Here is a 21,797-nt window from a genome sequence, read left to right as displayed (position 1 = left end):
GCTTTAGCAAACTCTGCTTTGCTTCATTGAAGCAAGAGCAGGGAAATCTACTCTCACTTCAATAAAGCAAAGCAAAATTGCTTTTGAGCAAGGGGAGCTGCATGTCAGCAGCTCCCCTTGCTCAAAAGCAATGTCGGCTTCCGCTGGAGGCGGGGAGATGGCGGGACCGTGGGGGTATTAGGGCTCCCCCCACGGTCCCAATCACAGAGGCCAGGCCCCGGGGATGGGACCACTGGGACCAAAAGTGGCCCGGATGTGGGCCACGCCCCCATCCCCTCTAATAAAAAATAAATCATAATATTAAAAAATGAAAAGGCAGGCCCAGGTGGTCCCCAGGGCCAAAATTGGCTTTGGGAAGGGGCCCCCTTCCCATTTTTTTAATGAATAGGGGTCAGACCCTGGGGGGATAGGGTCCCCATGGCCCAAAAAATGTAAAAGAAGGGGGGGCCACACAGCCCCTTTGTAAAACAAAATAATTTTTTTTAAAACCGGCATCTTGCCGGAGACCAAGTCCCCTTTTTGCACCACTCTGCAAACATGCTACCTTGCCTCAGACCACCTCTCTGCAATCCAGCTCTGTGGCACATATTGGAGGTACCTGGTTGGCTAGTTGGCCCCCAGGGACCCCCAGTGTTCAAGGAAAATTAATTCCCCAACTAACAACACACCAGGGGTGAATTTTCAGAGTGGTGGAGAAAGGGTGTGTGGCCTTTGTCTACCGTTCAGCAATCCCACTGTGTAGGGTTTCTGGAGGTAAAAGGTTGGCTAGTTGCCCCTAAAGGACCCCCAGCAGAGAAGGAGACTTCAATCCCCATCCAAGAGCACGCCATGGAGCGCGTTTGTAGAGTGGTGGGAAAAGGGGGCATGGCCTGGTCCAAGTACTTACCAATACTGCTGTGTGGGACTTACTGGAAGTATTAGGAGGGGAAGTTGGCCCCAACGATGTCCTTGGGGCCAACTACCCCTCTTGTTACCTCCAGTAAGTCCCACACAGTAGGACTGCTAAGACGTCTTCGGAGGCCATGCCCCCCTTTCTCCACCACTCTGCAAACGCACCTCTTGGCAGACTACGGGATGGGGGATGAAGTCCAATTTAGTTTTGAGGGAGTTTAGGGGTCAAGAAGCCCTCCTGGTACCTCCTGTAAGTCCTATCCAGCGTAATTCCTGAGCGCTGGTCGGAGGCCCAGCAACCTTTCTCACCACTCTGCAAACATGACTACTACTTAAAGAAGCATCTTTTGGCCAATTTTTTTTTTTAATGCTTTTTTGAGGCCCCCTGAGCAGGTCTAGGGGTCAGGGTGTTCCTACCCTGCCCCCTTTTCTTTTTTTTTTCCGTTTCTTATTCTGATTTCTTGTGACTCGGTTCTACCAAGTCACAAGATGGTTGCCAAGTGGTTTAGAGTGTTGACAGCCAATTAGAATAAAGCTTGTCATTGGGAGGGTGCACGGATCCTCCGTGCCTCTAAATATCGAAACTTTTATTTTTGCTTTTCTCAGCAACTACTGAACGGATTTACACCATTTAAAAAAAGGATGCTTTCCGAAGCAAGCAGTACCTTTTTGCCAAATTTAGTGTAATTCCATTCAGCAGATCCAGCTGTAGCCGTGTCTAAGGTTTCCTATGGGAAATTGATTTTCTGACCTCTATTTTTTTAATTTCTCAGGAACTACTGAACTGATTTACACCATTTAAAAAAGGTCTCTTTCGGAACCAAGTGTTACCTTTTTGCCAAATTTGGTGTAATTCCGTTCAGCAGTTCGGGCTGCAGCCGTGTCTAAAGTTTCTGATGGAAATTTACATGGAGAAAACACGTTTTGGTACCCCCCTTTTATCTCGGCCCCTGCTTGCCGAATCTGACTGGAGCACCCTGCTTGCCAAATCTGACTGGAGCGCCCCACTAGTTTTGAAAATTACGCAAAGATTCTTTAATGGGCGCCAAAGTTATTGGGAAAAGAAAAAATGCTTTTTGAATAAAAACAAGGTCCTAATTATAACTACCTACTGGTGACTGCCAGTAGGTAATATATATATATATATATATATATATATATATATATATATATATATATATATATATATTCAAAACCAAATAGCCCAAAGGAGAGCGCTATTTAACACAGCGGGTGCCGGTGCAGAGGACGGGCTTGTCCTCCTCGATATTTCCACATCAAAGGTTCCTTACAAAAGGAAAACATCGCACTCCAGCAGAGTTTACTTCTCTTAAAGGTTTATTACGTGCAGATAAACACCATAGACCACCACCAACGCGTTTCAACTGACTCGCAGTCTTGCTCACTGTGTGTGAGTCCTTCATCACTTTCACATTTTAAAGGTTCCCATGTATGCCATTTAGGAGGCATTGTGGGAAACGTAGTCCAACATAAATGTTACCATTTTCAAAAAAGAAAACATGAGTGATTATTTACATATTTTTGCTATTACTGCAGATCAATGTTCATTATCAGCTAATTCCATTTGGAAAGATGTTAGTTATAGATTGGACAAATTAAAACAATTTATCAGATTTTTCACAAACAAGAAGTCTCTTTTTTGGAGCGATATATGGCAATTTTTTAAACATAAACATTTCTTGTCATGTTTGATCTTTATCTGTGAGTAATTCAGAGCTCAGTGCTCCTTTAACCATTTATTGCTCTCCTATTTGCTAATGGAACGTCCAGTGTTTACAATATTTACATTCCAAATAGTTCCTTTTTTTAGTATGCTAAGTGCATTTTGATTGTTTATTCCCATATCTGATTTCTGTTAAAGGGTATTCAATATACTTCATTGTCCTGTGTTCTTCAAATTGGAATTGTTGTTATATACAGTATTTGCATGTATGAGTGCCCCCTCTGGTATTTCTACAGATGGCTGTGTAGTTCCTCGTCCACAATAATCCCAAATGGGGTCTTTGTCTTGAATCTTATAATCATATGTGATTCCAGTCTCCGTAGTTTCAGAGTTCTATTGCCTCCTCTCTCATTTTTTGGTACAGTTATCAAGCCAAAGTACTTGATGTCCCTCCTGTTTTTGTCTTTTTCATGCGTTTTCAGATGTTTGAAAATTGCATAATTTGTATCCTCATTTTGAATTGCACACAGGTGTTCCAATATTCTCTTTTTAAGAGGACAGATGGTACTGCCAATGTACCAAAGCCCGCAGTTGCACATGATTACATAAACTACATATGTCGATTCACACGTTATCCTTTCTGTGATTTTAAATGTTCTTCCCATGTGATCTTTGACTTCTTTAATATGCATCCCATTCTTGCATGATTTGCATTTATTGCAATATACGAATCCAGTTTGCTGGTTTGCTAACCAATTAGATTTTTCTGGTTTAGTTGATGTTAGGTGGCTATTAACCAGTTTGTCTTGAAGAGGCGGCGCTTTTCTGTAGGAGATACTAGGTTGTTCACCTATTTTTTTTCCAATATCCGGATCTTTTCTTAGGACACTCCAGTGTTTTTTTAGGATCTTTATTATTCCATAGTTTTCCTTACTGTATGTGAAAACCATGCGGATTGTTTCATCATTCAATCTTTTCTCCTTTCTTTCCAGAGTTTTCATTCTCGGTACAGATCTCGCTCTGTCTTCTCCCAATTTAATGTCTTTCTCTTTATAGCCCTGGACTGAAACCGATTTCTCGTTTCCACAATGGTTTTCTCTAGTTGATCATCATCCGAGCAATTCCGTCTCATCCGAAGAAACTCCGCGTATGGGATGCTTTTCTTCAGTTGTGGAGGATGAAAACTGAATCCGTGTAGGATACTATTTGTTGAAGTCGAAAGTATACAGAAAACCAACTTCAACAGATAGTATCCTACACAGCAGGTTATGTGGCACAGTGCCAAGTTTGGGGACACCACTGGGTGTTTTGGACTCACCCCATCACTGTATGAGGGTTTCACGATGAACTACTTGATCCAGCATGCAGTCTGCCTGGAGGCGCCTCGTGAGGAGGTACATACCTCTAATTAGGAGGAGGAGCCAAGAGACTGCTACACAGGGAGTGGTCTTAGAAATGCTTTAGGAGCTCCAGGTGAATCAACCATACCTGGGATACCGGCACTTATGAAAGCCTCTCCGGCTAGAAACGCATCTGCCACAGCGTTTCACTGACTTTTTCCATGCTTGAATTTACTCAGGATACGCCTTCCGTTATTGGGGCTCCCCGTGGCTGAGCGAGCCGCTTTACACGATAATATCAAGGTTGCCCTGGTGGGGAGCCAAACACCTATGGACACACAGCATTCTCGCAGGCGGTAGTGCAGTCAGCTAACACCTCGCATTCCAAATTGCCATACGCGTTTCGAGCGCAAGCTCTTGATCACTGGCATGAAAAGTTAGGAAACAGGTTTGCATAGAACAGTGATTTATTTGAATATATTAAGTCCCGTCCCAGTGGGCGTGTTAAAGGGCATGCTGGTTAAGGTAGTCCAAAAAATATTGCCCATGACTTTCCAAACTACTCTGACCAAGTGGCCTCTCTACTGCCCCTCATTGAAATAATGTTCCTTGTCAGGCGAAATGCTGAAGGCGCCCTGCTGCTCCGCATCACCAATGTCTCCAAGAGTGAGGCTCCATAGGTCCTAAGAGTGCCGATAGTGCCAGCATTGCTGGGATATCCCCATCCCAACTTTCCCACTTTTCATGAAAACACTGGTGTCTGTACACACTTTTATGCGCTCACCAAATAAGTCCCATTCACGTACAGCACACTTTGCACCCTTAATCCATACCTCCATCATCAGTAGTAGACCGCAAGATATTTGTCTCCAAATTGTAAGGGTATTGTTATGAACGAATAACAATAAGATCCCCTTTTCCCCACCGCTATCTATATAGCTTACAAGGGTATTAAATAATGTAATGTTGCTCCGACAAATGCTACGAATATGCCGAGATAATGCATTTTGGTATGCATGTTATATAATATGAGATCAATGCGGCAATGTATTAGCAACACAGGCATTAAATATATGTGATGCGCAGTTCTGGATGCAATACCAATAATAAAGCATTACATGGTTGAATTGTAAAAAACTCGGGGTAGATGACGTAAGAGAGATAACTCACGGGCAGTAACTCTTCTATTACTATTGGCGATTGGGCTGAATTGTTTGTTACAAACAATAAATTCATTGAAGTGTATGTAATAAATTATCGATTGATTGAGTAATGATTTCTGAATTGAATTCACCGTTATTATGATTTAGATAGTATATATATATATATATATATATATATATATATATATATATATATATATGAAATTGTTTGGATGCTTTGAAATGTCCTTTAATGATAGTCATAAGATTTCTTCTTTGTCCATTAGCCATTAAGTCTATTTGTCTATTTCTAAGGGTGATGGAAGTATGGGAATTGACTTGACAAAGGCAAATGCCGAAACGCGTCGTCCTTAAAGGTTTTTGGTGCACAATAAATCTGTTATGCAGTTTCCTGGTTTGCCGCCTCTTGATTTTACCATCTGGGAGTGAATTAAGAAAAACGACGATAAAGGAAGTGGCCACTGCTGCCACTGGCTGGCACCAACGTTGTGGGAGGGGAACCGCTCCAGCAGCGATTTGATGAGGATAAATGTATATATGTTATTATGTCACCAGCTATAGTTGATATTTGATGTTATTGACAGTTTGTCTTCTACAAATCAAATTTAGACGAGTTGGGAGTTTTTTTACCTGAATACAAGTTAGCGCATTAAGCGGCAATATTAACTTATTGGTAAAAATGAACAATAACATTGTCTTTCTAACATTCGATACATTTTATCTAATATTTATAAATGTATGGCTGCTCAATGTTGCAATTATAATGACAATTAAGTTAGGAACCTATAGGTTGCAAGCAAAAACATCGTAAGTCTGTTTTGTAGCTTGACTACTATTGAACAGATCATGTGATTTGGGCGGGATTTTAAGCAGCATTTAAAAATGGCAATATTTCAGTCAGTCTTTATGTGATCAAGGGTGCTTGGGCCCGAAACGCGTCATCTACCAATGCTGCATTGGATGTGAAAGGTTGAAATAAATTCATCTTGCCTACAGAGTGGTCCGTTTCTCTATCTTCGCCACCACGCTGGTGGAAGTAGCTGGATTTGCTGTTTTTGGATTGCATTCACGGAAGTCTGGCTTGCTCCCGTCCACGGACCCTCTCACCCGGAAGTGGTAGAAGCCCTCAAGCCGAATCAATCCCAAAGTTCGTGGTGAAACTACGGCGGCTGCCCCCTCTTGCTGCCGAGAGACGCTAACACTCAGGAAGAATTGGTCCGCCTCGTAATCGGAGGATTCGTCGTATACTAATCCCCTGGGTGAGTGAAAAACGGCATTTGCGTAGAGGTGGGGAGATTAAAGGCTTTGTTATAACCTATAGCTGTGAGATCAACATACAGCTATTCAGTAACCTAAGATACACATCCGGCAGCATGTCAGAGGAGACTGTACGTCAGCGGGAAGCAGCAGCTGGCGAGTTATTTTGCAGCAGACCGGCAAGTGCATCCAACACTTTGTCTGCTTCGCGGACTAACATAACTACAAAGAATAATGAGAAGGTGCTATTGAAAAACCTGGAGAAGAATATGATGCTCGAAATCACCAAATGGTGGGAGCACAAGCCTTTAACCAAGTATGTCGAGGTGGGCCGGGTGCCACGGGGCTTGCGTATCCTCTTGGCGCTGAGTTTTGATAAACCAAACCCCTCCATGCTCAAAGAATGGGTACAACGTAATTTAGATTCTTCAATGAATTTAGTCCACATCCTCATCAAATATGCAGACATTGATCGCTTGGAAATCCTCAAGGAAATTGACAAAATTGAGGAGGAGTTAAAAAAATCGCCTGAGGTAGATTTGATTAAATCTTCAAGAATTGGAATCAATGAAAGACTGCGGAAACATGAGGATAAAATGAAGAAACGGAAAGCACATAAATTTACCCTTGATGAAATGGATTACAATAACGGGCAAATTTTCACCTTCGCACGCAAATATAACAATGAGAATCGTAAAAAGTTTGGCGAAAAAGACAAAGGTATTCCTGCACAAATTCAGAGAACTGGCAGTGGGGCTGGTATTAATGAGGAAACCCCAAGCAATGATTCCATGTCTTTTACAAGCGGATCTAGTGTTGATGGAGATGTAAGTCAACCATCGGTCACCATTCTGAATATGGAAGAAGAATTGAATTTTTTAGTAGAGGAGAGACTTCGTACTCTGAGACCGAGGCAAAACAAAAAACGCAAGAAAAAAATCAAGCGAAGAAAAGAAAGGAGACAAAAATGTAAACAAAGGGCCAAACAACAAGAAGAAAAATATGTGGCAACGGAAGAAATAGATTTGGAGAAATCTATTGTGAATCTCTCCAAGGTTCATCTAACAACAGCGGAAAAGCAGTTATTATCACTAGGTCTAAATTATTGCCCTGGTCAACCTTTCAATTATGCCTCTACAAGAATTGACATCTTTCGCTTTGTCAGAAAGTTGAAATTGAAAAAATATTTTGTTTTGAAAAAAGACAAAGATAAAACCACCTGTGTTCAAACGGAAGCATCCATGGAACAAGATCTATCTATCGCAGCTGCTGATATACCTGCACCTTTAACCTTGCACAATTTAAACACAAGCAACCCTCAACTAGATGATTCTGACATTGACAAATCCACCCAAATCAGACTCAAAAGGATCCACCTATTACAGAAAGGGGCTGGGATCAGTCTCTTCAAGAAAAAATCTAATTTCATTCCCATGATGCCGAAAGATGCGGTGGATATCTTCCATGACTGTGTAGTAGAAGACATTAAGAAATTGTATTTACAAGTCAAGTCCAGAAAAACAAAAAGGAAAAAACATATACAACAAATGAAACGTGACTATGCTAACTTGATGAAAAAATTGGGAGACAATAATGAGATTATCATTAAAAAATCAGACAAGGGAGGTAATCTCGTCATTTGGCCTAAAGAAGACTACATCAGAGAGGCAAAACGACAGCTAAATGATGTTGCTTGCTATGAAATCACCAACTATAAAACCTTTAATAAAGCAACTGAAACTCTAAAAAAACTGCTAATGTAATGGCGCAGGTAGGGACTCATCTCACAGGACGAATTTAAATTCATGAATAATGACAATCCTGTTTTACCTGTCTTGTATTTAATACCAAAAATGCATAAAGCTGCTTCTCCCATTCCAGGTCGCCCTATTATTTCAGCCATACATAGTGTGGCAGAACAAGTTGGCCATTACATTGATTTTTCTCTCCAAGATTTGGTTAAGTTGTTGCCTAGTTACATCAAAGATACCGGAGATTTTTTGGTTAAAACCAAGAATCTTCCGTGGTCTGAGGGCATGTTACTCATAGCACTAGATATAGAATCGTTATACACGAGTATCAACCATAGTGCGGGTCTTAATGTAGTCAAATTCTTTTTAGGCCAAAGACCCAGTGAGTTTTACAATCACAACAAAGCCATCATTAGTTTAATGGACTGGTGTCTAAATAACAATTTCTTTCTCTCGGCAAAGATCTTTTCAGGCAGCTTAGAGGCGTGGCGACGGGCGCCTGTTTCTCCCCCAGATACGCGTGCTTGCACGTGGGCAAGTGGGAGGAATAGATGTTGGAAAAAGACCATAAAACATTCTTTGATAATAACATCAAATGCTTCCTCAGATACATTGACGACATCTTTATGGTATGGGATGGAAGTAGAAAAGAAGCATTAGACTTCATTAACAAGATCAATACAAACAATCTCAATCTCCATTTCACATCCCATATAGATGAATCCAACATCGAATTCTTGGATGTCAAATTATACATTAAGAACAACAAAGTAGATACTTTATTTAGGAAGCCGACATCTGGGAATGTCACGCTCCACGCCTCTAGCTCGAATACTAAGCATCTGATTGCGAGCATTCCCTACGGTGAGCTTTTATGCCTGAAAAGAAGTGTAGATAGGGACTTTGATGTATGTGCAGCAGAATTGCTGCGGAGACTCAAGGTCCATGGCTACACTGATAAGATGCTAAAAACTGCCATGTCCAAAGCCACTACTAGATCGAGGGAAAGTCCACTACCGATAGTAAAGGAAGTTGGTGCCGAGTCGCCCGAGCCTCCTATGACTGATGCTGTCTCTTCAGTTGACCAATGCCCCAGGTTAATAACCACCTACAGTGAAAATGAACGTAAGATCAGGTCCATAGTTAATAGAAACTGGGCCATTGTATTGACAGATCCTGTTCTAAGGATGAGTTTACCACCTACACCCACTATAACTTTTAGCAGAGGCAAAAACATGGGTTAAATTCTGGACCAATCTAGTCCAGAAGTTAAAACAAATTCGAACTGGTTGAAACCTACTCCTGGCTTCCACAAATCTTCCTCTTGCAGAGCATGCAAATTTGGGGTAAACAAGAAAGAGTACTACACACCCTTTGGCTCTGCGGCGAACAAAATAGTTGGAAGTTTCAACTGCAAAACAGAATTCGCAGTATACGTCCTCACGTGCTCCTGTGGCCTGAATTACATCGGGAGTACCAGGCTACAGGCGCACGTGAGGATTCTGCAACACCTACTTGCAATTCTACATAGTGACCCGACTTATCCAGTGGCACGTCACTTCAAACAGGTGCACGACAATAACATAAACTGTTTGCAGTATTACGTGGTTGCCTCGGTGCCTAAACAACGCAGAGGAGGCAACCGAGATTTGTCGTTAAGGAGACTAGAAACCAAATTCATCCTCGAATTTGACAGAAAATGTCAGAACGGACTGAATAACTCTGAGGACATGTATACTTTCCTCTGATAGTCCGGTTCCAAGATGATGTATTTAAAGTCGACACGTTTTATGTCAATCTGGTCCCATCATTGTTTCTATCTTTGCATTTACCTTGATTCTGCTACACTCTGTATAGATAATTGATGTGTTGGAGGCACTTGTTGTAAGCTGCATCATAATTTCTCGTCAGTTAATACATAAAAATCATGCTATTTTGATCTAAACGATTTTTTTAAAAAAAGATCAGAAAACAGATGTTCATATTTAAATCATATTTTGGCATTCTTAAAAATTCTCTATACTTGAGATCTTAATTAGCACGTTTTGTACACGCTTTCATTGCTACTATGCATAGTTTTGCACATCCTGCTTATACTTCAATATCATGTATCTAGTAGTCTTGCTGTAAGCACATTTTATCATGTTTTTTGTCAACGGATTTAACCGGTTATTATGTCACCAGCTATAGTTGATATTTGATGTTATTGACAGTTTGTCTTCTACAAATCAAATTTAGATGAGTTGGGAGTTTTTTTTACCTGAATACAAGTTAGCGCATTATGCGGCAATATTAACTTATTGGTAAAAATGAACAATAACATTGTCTTTCTAACATTCGATACATTTTATCTAATATTTATAAATGTATGGCTGCTCAATGTTGCAATTATAATGACAATTAAGTTTGGAACGTATAGGTTGCAAGCAAAAACATTGTAAGTCTGTTTTCTAGCTTGACTCCTATTGAACAGATCATGTGATTTGGGCGGGATTTTAAGCAACATTTAAAAATGGCAATATTTCAGTCAGTCTTTATGTGATCAAGGGCTCTTGGGCCCGAAAAGGCGTCATCTGCCGATGCTGCATTGGATGTGAAAGGTTGAAATAAAATCATCTTGCCTACAGAAGTGGTCCGTTTCTCTATCTTCGCCACCGCGCTGGTGGAAGTAGCTGGAGTTGCTGTTTTTGGAGATATATATATATATTCACTGAAAAAACCATAGGTTATAGACCATATATAGTTAGGAATTAGCATTTACAAAACATTGAAAATTCACTGAGAAAACCATAGGTTATAGACCATATATAGTTAGGAATTAGCATTTACAAAACCTTATTTTACTCACACAAAACCATTGAAATTCGCATATATAGTTAGTTGCACTAACTATATATCGCGCACCCGCAATCCACTGCTGATCATGTCACATATTACATCATTCATGACATGGTCAGTGACATCACTGATGACATCACTGATGACATCTCAAATGACATCACTGATGACATCACTGATGACATCTCAAATGACATCACTGATGAGATCACTGATGACATCTCAAATGACATCACTGATGACATCACTGATGACATCTCAAATGACATCACTGATGACATCACTGATGACATCACTGATGACATCTCAAATGACATCACTGATGACATCTCATTTGACATCACTGATGACATCACTGATGACATCTCATTTGACATTACAGATCACATCACTGATGACATAATTCATGTGATAATACGATGAACCTCTTCAGACTCTAATATAACCTTAGATACACTCAGTGTAAACAGACACTCACAGACTGTCACTCATCCATGGAGTTACTCACACACCTAGTCAGTCATGCAAAGAATCAATCACACCTCCATTTCCTCAACTATACAGTTATACACACCTTACTTATTCAAACATATACTAACACGTATTTACTCTCTTATACAATCCCTGATACAAGTTCACAATGATCCATACAGCCACTCACACATTCACTGGCTCTTATGCACAGTTATTTATATATGTCAACTCTCAAATGTACTGTGTTTTACATATGTACTTACTTTGACATGTAGCACTGAGATATCCATTCACTCACCAATACACTCATGCACACAGTCAACCGCCCATACAGCTGTTTCCACATGCACTTTTGAACCCATACATCTAGTGAATCAACTGCTCACACATCTATGCACAGAGTCATACACCTCCCAGCCACCCACACACACACTCAGTCTCCCATACAAATACTTGGGCAACCAATCAATAACCCATATAGTTACTCATATAGCTACTGATCAACACATGCAGCAGTTTACAGAACAACAGACATAATGATGCACAAATTAAGATAGTTTAGTCACTAACCGATGCACTTAGTGAGACACATTTAATCACTCACTCATACAGTCAGTCATGCACCTACTAAATCCTTCATCCAGACACTTATACATCCACTCATTCTTTAATATGTAAGACATATTTTAACTTTACAGAAACATACAGTCACTGGATGTTGTCATCAGTGATGCCATTTGAGATGTCATCAGTGATGTCATCAGTGATGTCACTGACCATGTCATGAATGATGTAATATGTGACATGATCAGCAGTGGATTGCGGGTGCGCGATATATAGTTAGTGCAACTAACTATATATGCGAATTTCAATGGTTTTGTGTGAGTAAAATAAGGTTTTGTGAATGCTAATTCCTAACTATATATGGTCTATAACCTATGGTTTTTTCAGTGAATTTTCAAGGTTTTGTAAATGCTAATTCCTAACTATATATGGTCTATAACCTATGGTTTTTTCAGTGAATTTCAATGGTTTTTAATAGCAAATATCAAAAGCTGTAAAATGCATTCTTCTTTTAAAGGAAAAATATATTTTATATGTATTTAATATAATTTTTTTATGTATATAAATTTTTTGAGGGAACGAATTTATCAACTATCATGCTGAAGAAGAGTGTGGGGAAAAAAAACAAAGAGGAGGACTAAGAGGAAAGAACAATCAGTTCAAAAATACAATTGCTTTAAAGCATGAAGTGCTTTTCCACACATTTACATTTAAATAACCCATATTAGAACATACAAAATATCTACAGAGGAGACGGTGTACATTGAATTTTAGACTCTTCATTGGTACCTACATGTTGGTACTTACATCATCCACACAACACAACAGCTCTATTCAGAGCTACCCTACCTCAAAGCAATCTAAAATATTATTTTAATATTTCCCTTGGTTTTCCCCTTTTTTTTTCACATATATGGGCCTCCTCAGCCACCCTCAGAAAACCTAGGGGGTCAGGATATGTCTCCCGTGCCCCCTTATACCCATTCCCAACATTGTTTATCCTCCATCTTGTGACTAAATTCGTCCGAAACACAAGATGGCGGACTCCCGTTACGCTACCGGTGAGCTACCCGGTTCGCGTACCGGGTAGCGCTTCCACCGCGAAAAATCGAAGAAAAAAAGTATTTTATTTTTTTGCCCCTCGGGGCCCTTTAATAGCCCCCACATCAATCCTAGGGTGTCAGGAGGGGTCTACCTTGCCCCCTTTCATTAATTTCCCCCTTCGTTTATTTCCACATCTTGTCTCTCGATCCTACCGAGAGACAAGATGGCGGCCGCTCCGGACTGTTTAGAATGTTGACAGCCACCGGAGAGCCAATCCGCTTCTCCTCATGAAGTTCCGTTACGTGTCTGGTACGCGAACCGGGGCGCTAACCGGGACGCTGTCACAGATATATATATTTTTTTGAACGTTAATTTCTCAAAATCCACTGGAGCACATATCTTGAGACCTAGCAAAGGCACATCGGGCAAACAGTCTCTACAATTTTGCCAAGTTTCATAGAAATCCATTCAGCCGTTCGAGCTAAAAGTGAGTCCAACCGCCCTATGGAAAACTCAATCTTAAAAACACGTTTTGGGACCCCCCTTTTTTCTCGGCCCCCACTTGACGAAACCCCCCCCAACCTTTCAGGGGACGCTCAGAAACAAAATGTGCAATTTTCCTGAAAATTTCAGCCAATTCCGTCCATCAACGCCAAAGTTATTCAACATAGAATTTTCAGAAATCCCTATTCAAAAAAATCCTAACAATATATACCTACTGGCGACCGCCAGTAGGTAATATATATATATATATATATATATATATATACATATACACATGTATATATGTATATAGATATACTCACTGAAACAAAATGTCATAGTTATCTCAAGTAACTATAACTTGTGTCCTCTAATAACTATAACTTACGCCCCCACCATGCACAGTAATGTGATCAATGATGTAATATCAGATCTTTTAGTATTATTATGAATGAATGAATGAATGAATGAATGAATGAGAAGTATTTATAAAGCGCACAGCTACTCAGAAAGAGTGTTCCGGGACTAGAGAATCTCAAATTTGGCTGCTGCTGTCCTTAGAGGGTGGGGGAAATGTAAGCTAAGTGTGGGAACAGCAAGGTTTTAAGCATGTTCCTAATGGTAAGTAAGTCTGCCAACTATCTGTGTGTCACCTGCAGGAGGTTCCAGGTGCATGCGACCTGCACTTGGAAATACCGACCTCCTGTACGGCTGCGGCATATCTTGCGGACAGCAGCCATATGCAATGAAAATGACCTCAAGGTTCTGCGGGGGGCGTAGTGTATGACTCTCCTTCTGAGGTAATGTGCACCAGTGCCTTAAAGGTCAGGACCAAGGCTTTAAAGCAAAATCTATTGCTCACAGGAAACCAATGCAAGGCTTTCAGTTGAGGTGAGATCTGGGTTCTAGGTTTAAGCAGGAGGACTGCCCGGGTGGCCACATTCTGGTCCACCTGCAATCTATTCAGTAGGTATTCCAGGAGGCATAAATATAGGACATTAACATAGTCCGGTCTAGAAACAATAAGGGCTTGGACAATGGTCTACCGGTGGTTAAGAGGCAGTAGGGGAAGACATTTTCAGAGCATTCGCAGGAGGCCAAAACAGGATCCTGCGACTGACTGGATCTGGGCGTTCATACACAGAGTGTCATTCAACTTGATACCCAGGTTCTTGACTGTGCTAACGGAAGAGAGGGGTGTCAGCATACCTAATGGCTACCATTGTTTCCACTCATCCATAGGTGGAGAGCCGGAGACAATTACCTCAGATTTCTATGAGTTGCATTTGAGCTGGTTCTTCCTAACATTCAAAGACCCTAGTCAGGCATTGGTTGATCTTTTCACCTGCAAAGTCCTCACCAGTGTAACAGGTGAACAGAAGCTGTGTGTCATCAGCATAGGAGATTATTTTAGCACCACAAGCTTCTGCCAAGGGAGAAGGGAACACATATAAAGGTTGAACAGTATGGGGCTCACAATTGAGCCCTGAGGGATTCCCACCTTCATGGAAGGAATGGGAGTGGCAAAAGGGGGAGACCAGACCTCTTGGTATCTATCTTCCAGAAAGGAGGAGAACTACTCCAGAACAGTACCACCCAGACCGCACTCCCGCAATCTGTGCAGGAGTCGGTCATATGGCACGGTGTCAAAAGCCAAAGAGAGGTCCAGCAGAATTAACATACCTATACCCCCTTAATCCAGCTTCTCCATGATGGACTCTGAGATTTCAAGCAGAGCCGTCTTTGTGCTAAAATTGGATCTGAAACCCGACTGGCTCTGAAGGAGGAGGTTATTCCTTTCCACATATTCAGAAATGACTGAATTAACATATTTCTGTAGAGTCTTAGAGAAAAACGGGAACAGTGAAATAGGTCTATAATTAATTACTACCAAGGGATCAGCTAAGGGCTTTTTTGGCAATGGCAGGATGTTGGCGCTTTTCCATCTGCCAGGCACAGCGAGGACTTAAGGACTTGGTAAACAACCTTTACAACGCAACTTTTACATCGCAGAGCCTTTACAGCGCAACCATTACAACGCAAACGATTACAACGCATTGCTCTGGGGGGGCGCTATAGGATAGGGAATAGGTTAATTTACTATCCAATAACCTTCCCTAGTGTCCACGGGGACTGGAGTTGGAATAGTAAATTAAACTATTCACTATCCAGCACCCCAAAGCACTATGCGTTGTAATGGACTGCGTTGTAATACTTGCGTTGTAAAGGCATGCGATGTAAAAGCATGCGTTGTAATGTCATACATCCTAAGGACTTGATTAGCCGCTGGATTATTGACCTCGGCCACCGAGCAAAGTTGCTGGGCAGGTGTCCGAGGGGGAGCCAGACTTAATGCTTTTCATCTCCAAGGAAATCTCCAATTGAAGAGGAAAAAACTTTATTAGCGATGGGCCCTCTTCAGGGGCTAAAGGTGTCAGAAATTTGGAGTACATTCCCTCTACCGGAGGTTCTCAGCGAACGAGTCTTGGATGACTCTGATCTTATCATGAAAAAAGGCAGAAAGTTGGCTTGTCCATTCCATAGAGGATGGAAAAGGCCTGGCAACTGAAAGTGGGGAGAAGAAAGCTTTTACAATTTTAAAAATGTCCTTACTGATGGATGACTCAATTTTGGCAGCAAAATATCATTTTTGGCCTCGCAAAGTTTTAGTGTGGTGGACTTCCAAGGCCTGCTTATGACTAGCTTTGTCCTCTAAATGAAAGTATTTGCAGCATACCCTTTCCAGGCGCTTGCAGGAGCATTTAATCTGCCTGAGGACTTCATTAAACCACAGGACGGAAATTCTGGTTGACTTGGAAGAGCAGGTGGGCATAGGAGGAAGAGCGTGGGTGCGTTGCAGGCAATTCTCAAGGCAAAGAGCATCACTCCCTGGATTGCCACTTAATGAGAGCGGGTGATGTTCCAATCAGTGATCTTATAGCATGCCATGAGTGATGTTGTGAGGAAACCGGGCTATTAGTGTAAACATTTCGGTGACATAGCACACTTACCGTCACTTTGGCTGCTGCACTTCTGCGGGCCCACACACACTCTCTTTTTAAAAGTGGCTGCACAAAAGCTGTCCTGGGGCCACCACAAGCAGCAGAAATCTTTCTTGGTCCATTGCAGCCCCTGTTGGGCATAATGGGGAGGTCCCTCACAAAAGTGTGCATGCATAATGAGCGTCTCCATTCATGACTTTGTTTCCATTGTGCCGGCATCCCTGTGTTTTCTTTTTGTTGCCCTTTATCTTTTTTATTGGGGGTTGTCTGATCCCGGGGGGTACCCCGTTGGGTGCTTATGTTGGGGAAAGCAAGGGGAACCCACCACCGGCTGCCCTACCAGTACTTTATTGCTGGCTCAGGATTTCTGCCCATCCTGCTCCATGTGGGCAGGGTGTACAAAGTTGGAGGCTTCCCCCTGACACTGGCATGTGGTGGGAGAGCGATTCCGCTCCCACGTCTTTTCCATCATTGGGGGCCAGAGATGGGGCCAGCCCCCTTCCTTCCTTCTTGGTGGGGTGATGGTGTTCCTCCCTTGCCTTGCTTGAATGGGGCTCAGTGGTGGGGTCCTGGCACCCTTTTTCATGAACTGGTAGCTCTTTGTTCACCCCCAGGCACTGCCCACCCTGGGGATTTTTGCTAGTGTTCCAGCAGAGTTCACACACTCCGTTTTCTCTGCTGAGGGTCGTTTTGCATAATTATAATCTTATTTTTCTCTTGGTGGCATGCCCTGGCCACTTGGAGCCTTTTCCACAGGCCTCCTGGCCTCTAAGTTGCCACAGTTTGCAAGGATATTATTCCACCAGCTCACTACACCAGCCTATTGCCTTTTTCTTCCCCTCTGGTGCTTCTCTCCTCCTGTTTGTGCACAAAAATCTAGTTCTTCCCCCTTCCTTATGAGGTTTAAAGGGACCACCTTCCCTGGTCCTGGAGAGTCATACTGTCCTGAGGACAACTTTTGGTAGAGTCCTTAGTCCATTAGGACATCAAGGGCTTATCTTTCCAGTTGTTTATGCGGCTGCCACGGTCCAGTCCCAGTCTCCAACTCCAACAACTACTTTCCCGTTGTGCAAGAGTTTTAAATGGGGTGGAAAGTTCTTGAAGCCAAGCCTTCATGGCCAATCCGAGGGTGTCACAAAACCCCTCCACACCTGTCACAGGCCTCCTTCACAGCATGCTGGGACAATTCAAAATGGCGCCATCAAGAAGTCACTGCTAACATCTACTCAGGGATCCTCAGCTCCACCCCTAGCCGACATCATTGCTAGGGCCTTTCCCCCAAAAACTTCAAAGAGGAGAGGCCCTTCCTCTGATGGCTCAAGAGGTCTAGGCGTCATCCTTTGTTCAGTGGGCCTGGGTTGTCCCAATCCTGGCACAGTTTGACAGCTAACTAACAGGTGCATATTTTCTTTTCCATCCCTCACTCCTCAGCCAATTAAGTGAACCACTGCTAATTGCTCCCTTCATGTAGAAGGCCTTTATTCCTTCTACTGGGATGCATGGTAATTAACTTGGCCCAGCAGGGTGACAAAAGGACTGGGCTCTGATTCAGAGCTGATCCAGGGAAATATAACATTTCTGGATAACCCATGAGGTGTAAATGTATCAGCTTGGGACTTGCATATTTAAAATGGGTGCACACCTTTCACCCCAGATTGATACTTTGCTGGACTTCGTTGACCAAAGGGAAGCAAAACTTCACTCTAAGGCAGGTTTTCCCCTATGTGCATAATGATGTGTCGCTGCAGACAAAACCATAGACCATTTTGACTTTACCTATAAGTGCCCACTAATATAATAAGGCCTCCCCCAGTTTAATATCAAACTCTGCAGAGTCCCCTCTGTGCCTGTGTGCCTGTATGCCAGGTTACCTGTGCGCAGTTACCAAGTTACCAAGTAGCACACAACGGTTGTCCTACATGTGCAGCCATCACACGTGTGCACAAGTGTTCACGTGTATGCAGCAAATTGCCCCTTACCCTTTCTGCATTGCAGCGGCTTTGTCCTAATAGGCAGGCACTGGCGGTAAACATTCGCAGTCTGTTAACCATGTAATTACTATGGGTGAAACAGCTGTTGTGAGTCTTACCTACAGGAACAAGTCCAAGTCCAGGTGATTCAAAAACAAAAAATCTGGGAGGGCTAAATGGGCAGAATCCATTTAGCTACAGATGTAATACGGGAGATAATTACCAGTGCAGGGTGAAGGCTTGATCTATGCCCAGACAGTTTATATACTATTACGCAATGAGCCACATTACGCCGCATAATATGTCTTTCCTTGCTGCTTCTTTTAGTCAACCTATTGCATAATTTGGCCCTCCCCATTGCATAATTCCGTTGGCCCTGGACTGTATGCTTTTTGCAGATATGCACGCTAAAATTATATGTACATACAGTGAGATGGAGAATGAGTTTGTTGGTTCATGCTCTTCAGGAATTAAATGGTACCTACCACAATATGATAGCCTGTCTTGCCTTGCGGTTGCACAGTTAGCCCCAGTTGTTGGAACCTCCATGATATTTCCATAGCATCCCGATCCTGCGGTGACATCTATAGAGGGTGAACAAAACAGACATTGCCTTACCCTGTTTACAAAATTCTGAATGTGTGCATGCTCATGAGCTGGAATATCTAACTCCTTTTTAACGCATTTAAATTATACTGTAACCTGTTTAGTACTATTACTATCAAATCTTCTGGGAACCTAGCACAAGCTGGGGTGAGTAACTGGAAACGTTGCCTTCGCGGCTTACAAATGTGTGTGACCAAATCATGCAGTGTGTTCCCCTGCGCTACTCCACCCGGTCTCTACAGGTTCCAAGACAATGTTCTCTTTCCTTCCACCTTCATTAGCTTGGCTAAATGTCTTCTGTTTTGTTCAGCCTATACCCTGACAAGGCGGTTGTGATGAGGACTTCATTTTCAACTTTCATGTCTTGGAAGCACAACTTTATGGACGCAGGTGCGTGGAAGTAGTAAACTCACTGTTTGACCATTGTGAGGTCTTCATTGGTGATAAGGCATTGACTCTCTGTCGACTATTGAAGGACAAAAACAATCTATTCAATCTTGCATAAAATATAAATGATAGCTTAGTGCGTAGTACGTTATACTTTTATGGGATACACAGGCAGGGCAGTTTATGGCTATAGTAAGGGCAGGGACTGCTCCACAAGAGTTTATTCACTGGAAAAAAGAAATTATAAATTTTCTCCCAAAGATCCTCCTTCTTTTCAGTCTCTTTTAACTGATTTGAGAAGAAATAGGAGATTCTGCCTACATCGGTATTTCAAGTAATGCAGTAATTTCATGTGCCATTTCAGCACGTTTTGATGAATCAAACACAGTGGAATTAATCCCTGAAATTTTGACGCAGAAATTGTGAAAAACATGCTAAATTTGGTGTGGTAGCAATGATTAATAGTGTTATATCTCATTCCGTAGGGGATCTATATGGGATTGTTCCAGATGCCCAGGACTCAAATACTCACATGCACATATATTTCTGCAGTCGAAAGGCATTAGCTATGACGCAAAGTCCTACTAAGTAAGCCTGAAAAAGTGTTTTAAATGTTTCAGTATGGAGAAACTCATGCAGTCTATTTATCGCTTTCAATTTTCAGGGTGCTCTCTTCCCGTTCCGATTAAAAAACGCATTTACTCTCATCCTACCGTGACTGAATTACATTTTTAGGTTTTTACAGTGTGGGAAACAACCTGCAATCCAAACATTTTGGAATTTGTGAGTGTTCAAAAACGTCTTATGGACCTTACAAGGAATGCTAGTGACCAGTCTATTACGACATTTGCTTGCACAGAATTTTCATCAAACAAGTGAAATTTCTGTCTCATCACATGGCATTTTAAATAGAATTTACAAAGGCATATGCAAAGGTGAATTTCCAACATTCCTGATTCTTTTAATGAAGATTTGGATTTCGTTTTTATCTATGACATTCTTTGCACATCTTAGTTGTAATTAGGTGTGTTAATAAAATCTGAATTTAGCTCTTCATAATTACATTGAAGAACCCCGTGCTTATTGTATTCTCAAGACACTGCAGTCATGTCCGTCATTTAGGGGTCGCCAGGGGTCACAGTTGCGACCCCTAAGTTGCCACTTGCTACTTTCGGCCTTGCCTTTGTGGCCCTGGCCTCAGAGGTGATGAAATCAGTGCCAAGGACACTCTTGTCTTGCATTATCAGAATCAGGGTCTAACCTCTTTCGGCTCATTTTTATTATATTAATATTGAATAATAGTTAAATATTCACTATTAGCATAATAACAAGTGGATCAGTAAGATCATTCACTGGCATCTTAGATAAAATGGTTTTAATGTTTGTTGTGTGCGAGCATGTGGATGAGAGTGAGTTTTGGTGAAAGAGAGTGTATATGTGTGAGCATGTATGTTTCTATATGGGATTGTGGATGTGTGTCAAAATGAGTATGTATCGGTGAGTCAGAGTGAGAGTGAGTGAGAGAGTGTGAATGAGGGATTGAGGGTGAGAGTGAATGCACAAGAGTAGGTGAAAATGAATGAGTGCAAGTCAGTGCTAATGATATGAGTGTGAATAAGTGAATGTAAGTAAGCATGTGTTGTTATGCTTGCAGATCCTCTGTTGGACCTCGTATGCTCTTGGCTTATAGAAGCACCCTTGACAAAATGTTGGCAATTAAATACAGGAGGCAATACTTGCAAATGGGATACCCTTGGCAAAATGCTACTGCTGGCGCTCTGTAGGTACATTTTGGCAAGGAGCACCTATGAAAAAATTCCAGCGCAGGCATCCTGGAGAAGAATCTTGGCATAGTTGGCACCTGTGGCAAATTGCTTGTGATGGCACATTGGAGGAAATTCTTGGAATATGGGAAGACAACTGTGGAAAGATCATGGGTCATTCATGAAAACGTTTGGTCCCTGACATATTAGACATAACCGTTGACAAAAGAGACCACCATAGTGCAAGAGAAGCAGTTTTACGAAAAGAAAAATCCTGGCACTGGCATATTGTATGTAATGTATGGGCAAAATGTTGGTCCTAGCTATGGAGGTAATTTTTGACATAAGGGGGCACCTATAGGACATTTAAAAAACCTAACTGGGTGAACTCATGAGGAGTCAGATTTCAGTAGCTTGGCACACCATGAAAGAACTTGAATATTTAGTGAGTGTTTTTAGAGCCTATGGCTTTTTAGCAGATGTGAAAATTGTGCATTAAAATGCACTATTAAAGCTCATATTTTCAAACCTTTCTCAGAAAAGAGAACCCCCCACCCTTTGTTCTGCCCTAGAAAAATAT

At 41.8% G+C, this 21,797-nt stretch overlaps 1 protein-coding gene across 1 annotated transcript in view; it reads right to left on the bottom strand.

Moving 5' to 3' along the window:
- Window positions 1–21,797, bottom strand: part of LOC144773245 (lysozyme g-like) — a 329,098-nt gene that overhangs the window by 112,172 nt on the left and 195,129 nt on the right. The window contains exon 3 of the mRNA XM_078658148.1: window positions 18,947–19,045. Within this exon, the coding sequence (XP_078514274.1) occupies window positions 18,947–19,045 (99 nt within the window). The remainder of the gene's footprint in view (window positions 1–18,946; window positions 19,046–21,797) is intronic.

Source organism: Lissotriton helveticus, chromosome 8 (assembly GCF_964261635.1).
Source record: "Lissotriton helveticus chromosome 8, aLisHel1.1, whole genome shotgun sequence".
NCBI classification, from domain to species: Eukaryota; Metazoa; Chordata; class Amphibia; order Caudata; family Salamandridae; genus Lissotriton; species Lissotriton helveticus.
This window is presented reverse-complemented; position numbering and strand designations above follow the sequence as displayed.